Genomic DNA, 15,024 nt, shown 5'->3' with positions numbered 1-15,024 from the left:
GTGAAATGTGATACCTGTTTGAAACAGTGTGTCTATTTTAAGTGGTGCAGTTTTACACATTGTACGTGCTCTGATCATTTGTACGGGACAGTCACAACTCCTCCTGCATGGTACAAACTCAGAGGTGAAATAAACTGTGCTTTAAAATGAAGTCTAAAGAACCACTTTATCCTGCTGATGATACTTTTTTATTTTTTGTTACAAACCCAGGCTGTCATTTCCTGTTTTACCCGCACTCTCATTTGCAACATATGAGTTTATGTAACATGTAATACCATTCTCATCACTTCTGAATTTGAGAATAACTTTTCTTTTTATTAGCTCCACTGCTAGCTCTCTACCCTCCTAGGGTTTCATTAGGTTGAACTGTTCCTGTATGAAGAGTGAAGATTCTGTTCACATTATTTATTTTTATTTCACAAGTAGAATTACTTGCCAGTGATGATAAGTGTGTGGCATTATGAAGATTAAATATTACAGAAGGTAGCTGTGTATATGACCAGTGATTTGGCAGCCTGAAAAAGGCAATCATGTGGAGGAAGAGGCCAAGAAAGTGAATGCTATTAGCGAGATGCTGCTACGTGCTTGGCTGTTCGAAGCTCTGCCTGATAATGATCCAAATGCTTACGTCACTGCCAGGGACAAGAACTGCAGAGTTGGGATTCCTAACACAGTTATGAGACTGAGACCAAGCTTTACTTGATTTCCATAGTTTACAGAAACCACTAGCAAGCGGTTGATAAAATAGATCTGACTTTATAGGACAACCTTCCTGTAGTAACCCTGACAGAAAGTATGAAAAGCAGCCAAAATTCAGCTATGTGTATAAACTGGAGATAGATTTCACCCATAAAGATGGAGAAATAAGATGATACTGAAGAAAGGATCTTAATTTTAAGGTGTGTATAGTCCCTGTAGTCCGTGAGCACTTCTATTTGATGCCTCAGAAGAGTGACACTAGCTCAGATGAATGAGGATTTTTTTTTTTTTTGGTGTAACTGGTTTATTAAAGTAAGTCAGACTTTAATGTACTTTCTCAGTTAATTCTTCATTGAGCTATTCTGTAAGTACTCTGTTCTTGGCCTTTTGTGCTTCATTCATTCTGTCAATTATACCATTAGCAAGATGAACATTAAAAGCAGCTTCTCAGCTATTACTACAGGTAAAAAGGAAAAGTAAAGATAAAAGTAACTACTTTTCTCTTATATTGCTCTATTGTTTTGTTTTATCTTTTTCTTAAAATTTATGCTAAATTATATGGTCCTCCACCTTGTATCATCAGATATTGGGGTCCCTCATTGCATTCAATAAGCCTTGATTTCTTCTCAGAGTGCAGTCAAGGCTATGACATAGAATAACTTGCCTTGCATAAAGACACCGCTTTACAAGTGCTTCTGAGAGAAACTGAGTAAAACAAGGTCATAATCATAAAAGTTGTCAGCTAAACCTTGGTTTATTTTAGCCTTTGCAAACTCTTAGGTCATCCCACTATGAAGTAAGTTATGTAAATATTTTGGAGCTCTGCCTGGTGGTGGTCTGTGGAGGGGCAGAACATAAAGATGTTTCACCTCACACCTGAGGTTGTTTCAGAGTCTGCACATGACCACTTATTTAGCAATGGGCAGTAATTCACTAATTGGTGATAATTGCATTGTTCTGTGTGGCTATGAAGTTAACCTTTTTTTTCCCCTTGATGTTGCAATAATATCAACTAGTAACAACTGTAATCTGGTTTTGGTCGAAGAGGTACTAATAATCCTCCTCTGGTACAGAAAAATTCCTGAACAGACAGACATGGCCATAGACTGCATTTCTTGGACATTTTTTGCCTTAGAAAACATTACAGTACTGTGGGCTTTGTAGATGGAACTTGTCAGCCATTTTTCATACATTTTAGTATTTAAATAAAACGTAACTGAATTGCATTGTTTGCTTCACCACACAAGGAATTTTCCAGACTGGCAGCATTTTATCTTTCTGCTGGTGCAGCAGGAATACTTGTCCGGTATGCTGTGATGATTTCCTTTTCTAAAAACTATGTATGTACTGTTGTGTTGATTCCTAATTTAAAACATGTCTTTCATACTTGTAAATAGCAAAGCTTCCCTTCTCCTTTGTCTTTTTTTTTTATCCCCCATTCAGGAGAGTTGTTTAAAGGGAAGAGGGAAGAAAGGACACTGTTTTGGTTTTACAGGCTAGACTATACTGATCTTTTCCTCTAAAGATAATGGAGCTAAATGAGATGAGCAGATGCTAGTTAGTGCTGAGATATTAAATAGTTAACTGTATCACAAACTGAAAATGTTTAGGATCATCTGTCTTACCATGTAGCAAAAATATAAACCTTGAACTATGAATCACAGGTTCAGTTGCACTGGAAAGTAACACTAATTAAAATTAATTTGTTTTTTGAATGCATCTCAATGGTGAGATGATATTTTTCATTGTAATGAGGACTTAAGTGTTAACTGATCACACATTGTCCATTTCGGAAAAACACTGTTGTGTTTTGATTCCATTCTGCCCCTTCTAATGGTGTTACCACAGTTCATGGAACTCATTACTCTGATATACTGTACGGGTGAAGAAAACTCAGTAGCTATGACAATTTTGGTCCTTTTAGTGGGTGCAAAAATTGCTATAAAGGCGGATGGGAAATATTAGAAGGATGTGGAATATTTATAGTATTTCTGCAGTGCCTTTCAAACATTCTGCATTTATTCTTTTATGTGCTGCTACTCTGGTAGTGTTTGCATTGTTTTCTGCCTACAGGTAGTGAAAACAAGTCATGAAAATTTACATGAGGTGACTGCACCAAAGCAGTTACAATTGAATGGGGAATAAGGACTTAAAATCAAAATGCTTGTGGAAACCTGCTAAATAAACCCCGTTTTATGAGGCAAGATCTTACTAATTTAAAAAAAAAAATTGTGATGAATTTGAGAAGGTAGGAAAATTTCCCCTCCTCGTTGTATCACATCATCCAGGGAAGAATCTCAAACTCAGTAATCTCAAGTACACCAAATGATTTTTCAAAAATTTTAGATGTCTTGATCTTGTGACTGGTTACTTACATCGATAAGTTCATCCTCATTTCTTATTAAAAGGTTCCAATCTGGAAATGGGTCATTGTGTTTCCATACACTAAGAAATTGCGAAGGGGATTGGCACATTTCCTTGTCAGCATAGTTTCAGGAGACTCCCAGTCCTAGATGTGTGTTTGGACATGAGGTGACCAAGTGTAGAGTTTACCTTTTTCATATTTCAAAATAATGTTGAATAACTGAATGGCTTTAATTAGTTATACTTATCTACGGTTCATACAGTAAACTAGTTTTCCTGTATTTCATGACAAGTCATCAGTGGACAAAAATGAAAAATGGACATAGAGTGAGATGACACAACATTATACTGTCTAGCAACTGGACTCTAAACCCTTTAGATTAGAGCTGGGGCAGTGTTTGTTTCATTAAACCTCCGTTGCATTAGAGCAGCCCAGGAGTTACAGTTCCATGCAATGTCTTCACTAACTGTGAATATGGTAGGTCAAATTCAACAAAAATAATATTAACACAGAGAGCATCAAGGCTTCCCTGAACCGTTCCCTGAAAGTTCCAGGGCAAGCGACACATTAGATCTCAAGTTTATTATGAGTTTTGAAGCCACCCTGTTGCCTCCAAACACTGGAAGTTCTTGTATGGGCTTTGAGAGTCTCCAACCTTGGGAAGAGTATGTCCTGCTGTTCATTGCCACTAATTTGTATTGAGCTCTAATTTCTTGTTTGCCTTATTTCTTACCCATACAAAAACTTCTTCTCATCACACAGAAGTGTGAGGGGGCAGGCAAGACAACAAATCAGAGGATGAGAGAGATGAAGGAGAACAAAGTGGCAGCAATAGTAGGTTATTTCAGCAGTGCTCAGCTGTCTGTGTGTTTCATACAGAGTGAAGCAGTCACTTTAGTAGATGAGACTTTCTGATTACTGGACAGTAATTTCTTTACAGATTTCTATAGGTGAGATAACAGGATGGGTTATAAAGTGAGAGTAAAAGGAAAGTGATGTGGGGGCTGTATGAACTTGAGCACTTAATAAGAATGGAAACATTTGGTGGGAAAGGGGAGAAAATGGTGAGTGAGGCTACTGTGTGTGAAATATGGGTTAAGGGTCCCTTAGGGAAAGAGTGAACTGAGATGGTTTTGAAGATGAGAATGGAAGGATTCTGTTGGTAGAGAGAAGTGTTGAGATGGGATGGTTTGAATGGAGGTGGGAGGGAATGACAGAGCTCAGCCATACTTTAAATGGTGTGTTGAACAGGGAGTAGCTAATCCTGACAGAAAGTGGGGAGGGATTCAAAGATCTTAGTAGACACCATTGGCAGAGTGGCCAACAAATCAAAATGTGGCAGAGGAAGTTTTCCGTGTGTGCAGTTATTCCAGCACATGGTCACCAGGTGAATAACTCTTGTCAACATCTGTGCACAGTGAGAAGAAACCTTACCAACTTCCCTCTTAGGTTGTAGTCTGTTTTCCAGTGTGGAGGGAAAATGTGAATAGTTCAGAGTTCTTCTTCCCACTAAAAGACTGATCATGGAAGGGTTCATGGTCTCTTTTGTACCAGACCATCATCTTTACTCTGTGTAATCTAGCTCTTAGTAGAAAGACCCACTTTAACTGCTGACTTTTACAAAGTCTCCTTTAATAGCGTTTAACCTTTTTTCAGCAATTCTGGAAAGCCAACAACCCACTTGCTGATGTTTATAATTTACTCTTCTAACACTTGAGAGAAATGACAGCAGTAACCTAGTCTTCCTCCACAAAGAGGTGACAGCTGATTGTTTGGTCTTATGTGTCCTGAGGCTGATAGCCTGTAAACTGCTTTTCCATCATTGAAGAATGTCGGCCTTTGGCCAGGAGCCACAGGCTACAGCCACTCCTCCATCACTTTAGAGGACGATCAATAAAACCAGTTTCAAACCTTCAGAAGCATGATCTGCACCTCTTTGTTCTTTCTTCCCATGTCTGAAGAAATTAGCTACTTTGGAAATTTGCATCCAAGTCTTTCAAGAGGGGGTAGTCCTTATTCTAGTTTCCATCTTTGTCTTTTAACGAAATAATTTTTGGCAAAACACTTTAAAGTGTTGCCTAAACTGTGGCAATACACTGAATTTTTATACTGCCCAAACAGAGAAAAGAAGCAGCAAATCAAAGAGTTAGCAATTTGGCATTGATTTCTGTCACTTGGCAGTAGAATATTCTTCGTGTTGAGAGGCGGCTGCCCCAGTGTGCCCAAAAGACAGGGAGGCTATCATCTCCTGAGCTCTCTCTTCAGTCCTTCTCCTCCCACCATCTGTCTGTCAGCACTATTCATGAATATCCAAATATTGTTTCTGGTAGATTTTTTAAAATGCTGAGTTTTGAAGACCGTCAGTTCAGTCCCTACATACACACTGACAAAACCAAAGAGAAGGCATCTGCGTGTGTGTGCACACGTGTGCACATATCTAAAGGGATTTCAGAGAAGGAAGTTACATTCTTACAAATGTACTGCTGCCAAACTTACTGTTTCTTCTGTTAAAAGCCATTAGTGAGAGAGACCCTGACAAATTAAAGGACTGGGCAATCAGCAACCATATGAAGTTCAACAAGGGAAAGTGACAGATTCTGTGCCTGGGATGGGCCAACCCTGGTTGTTCATACAGACTGGGGAATGAGATGCTGGAAAGCAGTGCCACAGAAAGGGACCTGGGGGTTATGATCAATGGCAAGTTGAATATAAGTCAGCAGTGCCCTGGCAGCCACTGAGGCCAACCACGTCCTGGGGGCCATCAGGCAAAGCATCGCCAGCCGGTCAAGGGAGGGGATTGTCCCGCTCTGCTCTGCACTGGGGCGACCTCACCTTGAATATTGTGTGCAGTTTTGGGCACTGCAATATAAGAAAGAGCTATTAGACAGTGTCTAAAGGAAAGCAATGAAGACGGTGAAGAAAGGCCTTGAGGGGAAGCCGTATGAAGAGCGGCTGAGGTCACTTGGTCTGTTCAGCCTGGAGAAGAGGAATCTGAGGGGAGACCTCATTGCAGTCTACAGCGTCCTTGTGAGGGGAAAAGGAGGGGCAGACACTAATCTCTTCTCTGTGGTGACCAGTGACAGGACCCAAGGGAATGGTTTGAGGTTGTATCAGGCGATGTTTAGGTTAGACGTTAGAAAAAGATTCTTCTCCCAGAGGGTGGTTGGGTGCTGGAACAGGCTCCCTAGGGAAGTGGTCCCAGCACCAAGCCTGACAGAGTTCAAGAAGCATTTGTACAATACTTTGAGGCACATGGTGTGACTCTTGGGGATGGTCCTGTGCAGGGCTAAGAGTTGGACTCGATAATCCCTGTGGGTCCCTTCCAACTCGACATATTATGTGATTCTGTGGTTCTGTGAAAAAAACTCCCACACTAAAAAGCATCTGTCACAAAATACGTCAATTGTATTTGACCATGATGGTCCAGGTTCTCTAGTGTCTCAGTTGCCGCTTATCTGTTGTAATTGTTTCAGATGTTTTTGTTACACAGACTTAAAGATGATACTTGTGGGCTTTTGCTCTTAGAGATGATTTAATATTTTATGCAGAGTGTTTTTGAATTTTCCAACGATGTCTTTTCAACCCTGGTTTGTTTGCTTGTGACCAGGATATCATGTTTCTGGTTAAAAAGACGATGCTGTGAGGTTAGTAGTGCAGATGTGCCATGGGCAAAATGCAATTATCTGGAATGACTTCCAATGAAAAGCAAGAGACCTCATCCAACTTCTCCCTCATGCTGAATGAGATATTATTTGAGTATGTACTTGCATCTAGACTGAAAAATATGAAATGGTTATTGGGCTTTTCACACAAAGTACCAGTATCTGAGTGTTAGGTATCTACACCTTCTAAGTGGCCAGAGCTGTGCACAGTCATCAGACTCCACCCCATTTAGTCATTTAGGAAAGAGGTAATCCAAGAACACCGAGTACTGATCTCAGCTCTAAACTCTGCTACCAGAATGGAGAAACAAAAGCCGTGGTAGCCCAGGTACTATGAGCAGCCAGGGCTGTTGCATCCCAGTCAGAGGGTGTTAGTCACTGATACTTGTCATCAGCTGGTTCCCAGAGACAATTTTAGCAAATCTCTTGGACTCCCAGGATGAAGCCTCTTGGGTCATCCTCATTTTCCTTTGTTCTTTCATGTCCTAAATGGTTAAATTATTCTGCTCATTGAGCCAGTACACTGATAGGATTCAGCTTGTTTGCAGCCTGAAACATTGGTACAGCTTTGCAGTAACATTTTGAAACAAATCATCCATGAGAACTTCAAGGTTGTTCCCATCCAAAGAAATTGTGTTCAAAGCAGCCCGTGGGGCCCCTGTCCAGCCTTAATGTGGGGATACAGGAGGTTGTGCCAGCAGGACAGTGAAAGTCAGTGGATTTCTGCTTGTGCACAGATCCTCATTTGCCTTGATTTAAAGGTCCCAGTTTCAGTCTTTTATGGTGTATTTAGGTTTCCTTATAGGCCTCCGCGGGACCACAAGCTTCTCTATTCCTTAAAAGTATACCTTGTTGCTGTAATTGAAGCCATTTTGTTACTGTAATTTCTCCCTAATATTACAGTTCTAGTCAAGTGTTCTTTCCCTCTGGAGGCATCAATTATTATGGGTTTTGAATAGGCCTCCCTTCAGTTCACATACTTTTGCTTCTGATGCCAAAATCTGGTCACTGTAGTTGTTTTCCCTAATAAAACATTATCTTGTGTTTCTTCTTTCAAACCCAATGTGTAATGTGTACTGGTTAATAATTCCACTCTTTACCATGCTACACAAAACTCCTACCATTTTTAAGAAAAACTGAAGAATACTACAGGCTTTGTGGGGTTTTTTTCCTAAATTTTCTTACTTTTTGTTAATACATTGAATGTCCAAAGTCCAGGGAGAAGCTTACAGGGTTTGTGCAGGTAGTAAACATACGTAGATTTGTACATTGGTGAGGGGGTAGGGGAGCAAACCATAGCAGTGCACTTTGTGAAAGATGTTCAGCTGAAATGAAAATGTCACGGGGCTCATTAGCTAACCCATGTGTGTGAAGTGCAGGTTTTTCTGTACGTTGTGGCATCTTGACACCTGGTCCCCACAACTCATTGGATTCAGTAGTGAGTCACCACTGCTGTGCACCCTGTGCCTGTTTGTGGATTAGTCTGCATGACATCTATGGGGATGGGAAGGAACAAACTCTGTATCACAGACTGAGAACTGAAGCACAGATTGGTCTCTCTTCTTTTATTGCACAGCCTCAGAAGCAGAAGCTGTTAAGGTCCAAGTGTCACTTGCAGACTCCCTTTAAATACAAATATCAGCTAAAGTTTCCCATTTGCAACCAAGCTAATACTCTGTGTTATTGGGTTCATTCTGCTTTATTACAATTGTTTTTTTCACAGTGTTCAAGATAAGTGCAGTTTTACATTTTTTGTGAACAGTTCCTCTAAGAAACCCTAAAGATGCTCAACGCGGATGGATGTAGTAGTTATCAGTGTGCCATCTGCCCTAAAACTTGCACTTTTAATAAGATGCCACTGCTGGAACAACTGACACTAAAAATATGTTTTCTGCATCACCTCACAATTGAGGAAGATATCAAGGCTGTTCAGCTCCACAGGAGATTCCTTGAAGGATCCTTCTGTTATCTAACAGCTTCTGCATTGAAGCTACATCACTAAACTGGCCAAGGAAAGAATTATGGTATTAATGGAAGGCTATGTTTTTGCTTTATGGCACAGATTGCTGTTATAAGGTAGTGGCACTTGTGTGATGGATTGATAGATGTGTAGCCAGTCTGTCTCATATCCTATAAATCAATAGCTGGTGTGGTGGGACTAGAATGACGGGACTAGAATGACTATGCAATCTGTTGTAAGCCAGCTTCTATTATCCAAAAGTCAAAAACCTGCAAAATCGAAGCACAGCTATATTTCTCAAAGTTTGGCCTGTCTTACTGAACAGTTTCTATATAGCTTGAACCTGCAGTGTACTAGAATTTCCTTCTTAGTTCTCAGAATAGTTTCCCCCTTAAAGATGCAGACAAAATATTGTGTCTTAAGACTGAGCGGTATGAATAGGTCATACAGTATGAGGATGTCAGTGGCTTGGTGCTGCCCTGTGCTGCACAGTTTTGCCCACCCTTGGTAAAAGCCACCACACAAGCCTGTATATTTTCTTGTAGGAGGTGGAGCTGTGCCGCATTGGCAGCCAGGAGAAACTGGGGCTGACTGTCTGTTACAGAACCGATGATGAGGAGGACACAGGAATCTATGTCAGTGAGGTAAGGACATGGCACTGGGGAGGAATATGGGAGATGCTCGTGGTGGAGGGCTAAATGTGCCAGGGAATGTACAAGCAAGTGCTCTGAGACCAGAGTGCAGAAGTGTCAGCCTGCAACCAGCTTGTGTCACTCTCAATTAATTTATATTATTAGTTTAAATCATGTTGTCCAAGCAGTGTAGTTATTAAGGTGGGCTTCTTTAATGTAACTGCTTTTAATTACAACATCATAGTTAGGGAAGTACAAAGCAGTCTGTGCATAGTCTGAATTTTGAAAGAAATGTGCCCTTATGATGGAAATCAGGAAGATCTTTAAGGGAGAAAAGTGCCTTCTCCACACCCTTCTTGCATTCTCCCCCTGCTACAGCCTTGGTAATCATAACAGTGGTCAGTCATTATTGTATTATTTTTGCTTTTGTTACAGTTGTGGTACACACAGACATATCACAGGTGGGTGGAGAGAGTAGCTTGGGAGATGAATTGTTGGAAAAACAAAAAACAGAATACTGGATACTGAAATGGGATGAACCCTCAGATTTCATTTGCTTCACTCATAAAATGTGGCACAGCGCACAGGGTTTTAGTGTTTCACAGGTCAGTCCACAAGACTTCCAGGAACACTATCTCCCTTTGAGTCTCCAGCCATTCAAAGAGGGGGTTTTTTTGGGTAAAGCAGAACTCTTGTGAGTTCAAGGTCACTGCTGAGTCCAAGCTCACTGGTGATTTTTCTGCATGATCCAAATTTGTCGCTTTTTCAATGTGTTGAACCAAATTTGGACATTAAGAAAAGGTTCTTCACTTAAAAGGGTGGTTGGTTCCTGGAGCAGGCTCCCCAGGGAAGTGGTCACAGCACCAAGCCTGACCAAGTTCAAGGAGCAACTGGATGATTCTTTTAGTCATATCGCTTAGTTTTAGGTAGTTCTGTGAGGAAAAGGTTGTTGGATTTCATTGACCTTATGGGTCCCTTCCAATTTGAGAAATTATGTGATTCTGTGATTCTAAATTCTGAGTGAAGCTCATGGACAGAGAGGATCGGTAAAGACAATTCTCCTATGTATCAGTGAATGGGGATGAAAGCAAGATTGCATATTCACAGGCCAGTAGCAGTGTCAAAGAAGCTGAAAAGCACAGCCTTGGAAAAAGAATGAGGGATTAATATAAATTACCCAGGACTATGTCTTCCACCAGTTGTATAAGCACTGCTGTTAAAGTCTGTTTGACCTTGTGAGGGCAAAGAAAGTTCATGAATCTCCTAATACATTCCAGGATTATATCTGAAATGTTCTGGTTTTCCTACATGGTAGAATTTTTTCAGACCTTTGAAAGTGAATGTAATTATATTGTCTTTCATACTTGATTGAGCACTTCAGGTTCATTTCTTTTTTCTATGACAATGCACAAGACAAAAATAATATCCGAGATGTAGAGGATGTAACCTGTGAACCAAATGCTCAACTCAAATGTTTGGTTTGAAAAAATAGCTTATGGCGTGTTGAGGCAAAATAAATTATTTTAGATAACTATCAAATGAAAGGTGATAGATTGAATTACCCTGCAGCAAACAGTAGGTCATTGCTCAGGGATGAGCTGTAGTGACTTTGATAAACTATCAGTGGAGACCTAAACATCTATTTATCTTAAACTAACTTAAAATTAACTGGTTCAGACTAGGAACGATATACAGGACCTGTGAGTGATCTATACAATGTGGATCCTTTGGGTTTTTTTAATGTTTCCTTGTGAACTGCAAAATTCCAGAGGAAATAGCAATCAGTAATCAATCAATAGATTGATTACTGAGATAATAATTTAATAGTAAGTGTTTCCATGGAAGAAAAAGAATTGTGCTCTTTTCCCAAAGACAGACTCATTTGTATAGAGGTATCAATTGCTGCAGAAGCACCTCAGTCCATAGTGAACTTTCACAGAAAAGGGTCTCTGTCATTAATTTTCAATGCTCTGACAGCTGAAGGTTAATGCCTGGCAGTGGCATAGGAAAGTATTAATCTGAAAATCATATGCTCCCAACCCTTTCACCTTTTCTGTTTTGAGGCCTTTTATCTGAAACAAGCTTATGCAATCATTTAAAGAACTGTTGAGTTCATGTGACTCTAAGGGAAACTTCAGCTTGCCTCTGTATGGTGTAAAAATGGTACTTTTTCTAATCATGCAATTGTGCACCTGTTACAATTTCCTGTAAAAATCTTTTCATGTTCAGTTAATGGATATTGTCCTGTGCAGGTTGATCCAAACAGCATTGCTGCCAGAGATGGACGGATCCGTGAAGGAGATCGCATTTTGCAAGTATGTGACAACAGACTCTTCATTAAACTCATTCTTCAGACAAACATGCAGTGCCATCTTCTCTGTGGACTGTTAATGAGGGAAGGAAGTTCTCTTTGTTACTGTGATCGATGAGAAAATCCATGTCTGTCTATTTTTTAACACAATAGCTGGGAGCTAGAGTGCGTATACTGAAAAGTGAGACTGATAAACTCATTCTGGCTCATGCATTTACATCCTATGTCTTTTTTTTCCCCATATTTATTAGAAAATCTCATTTCTATTACGTTCATCTCAGTGTCAAATTCTAAACAGGATCCTGCAGATATGAGTGTCAGAGATTTGCTGCTCATTCACCAGTCGCATAAATTTGGGTAAAGCTTATTTCTGCTGAGCATAGATGATAAGAGTTTTCATACAGAAAATGTGCTATTAGAGAAGGATGATCCTGAACATACTTAAGTAGGGAGTTCATTAAGCCTTTGTTAATGTTTTCTTTCCTTCCCCAATAAAACACCCCTTTTCTGAATTGTTTTCTTACCCACCATCCTGGCTTTTTTTCCCCCCTTCATTTCTGTTATCTGCTCACTGAAAGAGCTGCCCCGAAGATAGGTTTTTGTGATACAGCATAGCTCCTGTGGGTGAGGGTAGCTGTCTCCTGGCTCTGGAGGAGGGAAATGAACCTGTGCATAGAGGGAAGTAGCTAGTATGGCAATGGGTTTCCCTTTTTTAACAGACAGTGGATAGTATGTTTTTTGCCCTAGTGCAAAATCACAAAACAGCTACCAAAAATCACTAAACAGGAAACTCTTTGCTGTATTGTGGCATTTTAATTCAGGTTCTGAGTTGATTACCCTTGCATTTTGACCTTTTTTCACTGACAGCCCAGAAGCAGCTCCTGATGATCACAGGTTGCTTTTCTGTAACATAGTTCTTGATTGCCCTTCATTAACGCATGAGCTTTCAGTTTGTCACAAGATCAGTCTCTTCCTTCCTTCCAAGCTTTTCATTTGTGCAGGAAATGTCTTTGCTGAAACTTGTAGCTGTATCTCTTATCCTAGTTCAGCTTACATCACCTTTTGGAGTGTAGCTACACGACAGGGTCTACCACCTGGCTTGCCAAAGTGGCCCATTATCTGGAGAGGAAATAATAAATTAGATTTTAATGTCAGGGCTCACTCAGGGGCTGCTGGTTTATTCTCTGTGTGGTTGGGACTGTAAAAATATTCACAGGACAATGTTCTCCCCCAGAAGACACAGATGCCACGGTGTGAGGGAAGTGAGGTCCTCAGCAGGACTTGGGGTGAAGGGACCACACCAGGTGGTGCACCTAGGAGAGGAAAGTCAGGGCACTGCCTTCTATGTCATTCTGTAAAATACCTACTGAAGAAAGAAAACAGGATATAACGGTTTTTTTAACTTTCAAAAATCAGAAAAACACCCCTTTTTTATTCAACCAAGTAGAAACAACTTTCATTCTGACTCTATGTTTGTCAAAATAAGGAACTACTCTATTGAGAGTACTTCCATTTTTTGCTACTTTCCTTGCTTTGTAAAGTTTCTGGGTGGACATCCAACAGCAGGTCAGGTGAATGTTCTCCAGTTCCTAATGAAATTCATTTCAATTTTGAGTAAAGGCTCTGGGGATGAGAGAAAACGTAGATAATTCTGCCATCCTCTTGTGGACTGGAGCATTACTTTAATGTCAGTGCTGATATATAGCTATGAGTTTGATCATTAAAGTTAACACCCAGAGAGTTATGTGGGGTTTACTTTCATATCTGAAAATACATTGAACCTCTATCTACTCTTATTGATGAGGTAACTCAGAGAAATAGAAGGTGACAGTGCCATTATGGGGGGATTACACTGAGGCTGGGAGAGAGACAGATCCCTGAGCATGGGGGCATTTTCTGTGGGTGACAGGTGGCATTGGTTGAGGGAGATTCTCTCTTTTGTGTATTCCTCACAAAATTACAGTAGGTTTCCTCTCATTTTTGAGGCTGTTAACTGCTCCCTTCTCCTTCTCAGAAATTGCCAACCTTCACAGTTTCCTTAAGCAACTGAAAACTGCCTGAGTATTTTACATGAAATGTTGCAAAGTCAAGGGAAACGTTTTATAAGATTTTATTGCCACAATGAGAATAATCCTTCTTGTGCTGTGAAGTGGACAAAATGAAATGTATGTGGGAAATAAGATTTTTATTTGATGCCCTCAATAAAGGGTTTTGGACAATGCAAATTGTGTTTGTTACCATGTAGTGGTGGATGTGGTTGTTTTAATGGACTAACAGATTAGGGGAAAGGTAGCAAGAAAAGCACAGTCTCATGGAAGAACCACTTTTATTTTGATTATCCCCTTGTAAGGGGGATACATATGTTTTGTGTGGTTCTGTCTACTAAGCTGTCTACAGAAATATGAAATGATTAAATGGAGCGGCAATAAGCAGTGGCCTGTAAGTATTGCCTGGTGAGAGATAATACTGTAGCTCTCTAATTGGCTCTCTACCAGAATACAGTGTGACTGATTTCAGCTGTAGCATTACCAGTCTTGCTTCCACCAGCACTATTATCTCGGAGTGACACTTCCATTACTCTGAACGGAGAAAGATGAACGTCACCTGTCAGGGGCTGGTTAATTGTGTTGCTAGATGTATGTTACCAGGGCGCAGGTTGGACATTTATGAACATAACTGCTTCCTCTGATGTCCACCATCCTTCAACGATCAATACAGCTCTTACAGTAAGCGCATAATTGAGCGAAGGCACTTACCACTGAGGGGCTGAAGATGAGCCCGTTGCACAATTTTCATTGTCCATACATTCAGCACAAATGAGCTGATATCTGCCCTTTATTGTGTGTTGCTTTGTGGAAATAGAAACTAATGTACTGCTTTCATTTGTTTTCTAGATAAATGGCCAAGATGTCCAGAATCGTGAAGAGGCAGTGGCACTGCTCTCCAGCGAAGAATGCAAGAAAATTGTGTTGCTGGTTGCAAGACCGGAGATGCAGGTTAGACTAAATAGATGCGCTGAGCCAGAACCTGGGTTATACCATGCATTCACTGTCACTGTAACTAATGAACTGCTAAGAAATAGGAATGCCAAAGTTACTGACAAAAGGAGCAAACAGATAATTGTGGAGCTTCCCCTGTTTAGCTAGCAAAGAAAATAATATGATATTATTAGGGCTTGTTTTCCCCAAACTAAGCAATTTCTTTTCCAGCAGAGTAAGCAGGTGTATAAATAAAGCTGGCAGGACTAATATGGTATTAGTAAAATATGAAGTAGAACTTGAAAACTATACGTTACTCATTACATGATTCTGATTTATTCAGGGGATAAATTTCCCATACTTACCTTTGTCAATTTTATCTTTTATGAAAACTTTATAATTTATATGAACTTACAC

At 40.2% G+C, this 15,024-nt stretch overlaps 1 protein-coding gene across 2 annotated transcripts in view; it reads left to right on the top strand.

The window, feature by feature from the left end:
* The window catches only part of PDZRN4 (PDZ domain containing ring finger 4), a 245,761-nt gene that overhangs the window by 219,229 nt on the left and 11,508 nt on the right, over positions 1–15,024 (top strand). For both annotated transcript variants that reach the window (XM_064655948.1, XM_064655949.1), the window contains 3 exons: positions 9,232–9,330; positions 11,571–11,633; positions 14,524–14,625. In XM_064655948.1, the coding sequence (XP_064512018.1) occupies positions 9,232–9,330; positions 11,571–11,633; positions 14,524–14,625 (264 nt within the window). The remainder of the gene's footprint in view (positions 1–9,231; positions 9,331–11,570; positions 11,634–14,523; positions 14,626–15,024) is intronic.

Source organism: Pseudopipra pipra, chromosome 5, assembly GCF_036250125.1.
Source record: "Pseudopipra pipra isolate bDixPip1 chromosome 5, bDixPip1.hap1, whole genome shotgun sequence".
Lineage (NCBI taxonomy): Eukaryota > Metazoa > Chordata > Aves > Passeriformes > Pipridae > Pseudopipra > Pseudopipra pipra.
This window is presented reverse-complemented; position numbering and strand designations above follow the sequence as displayed.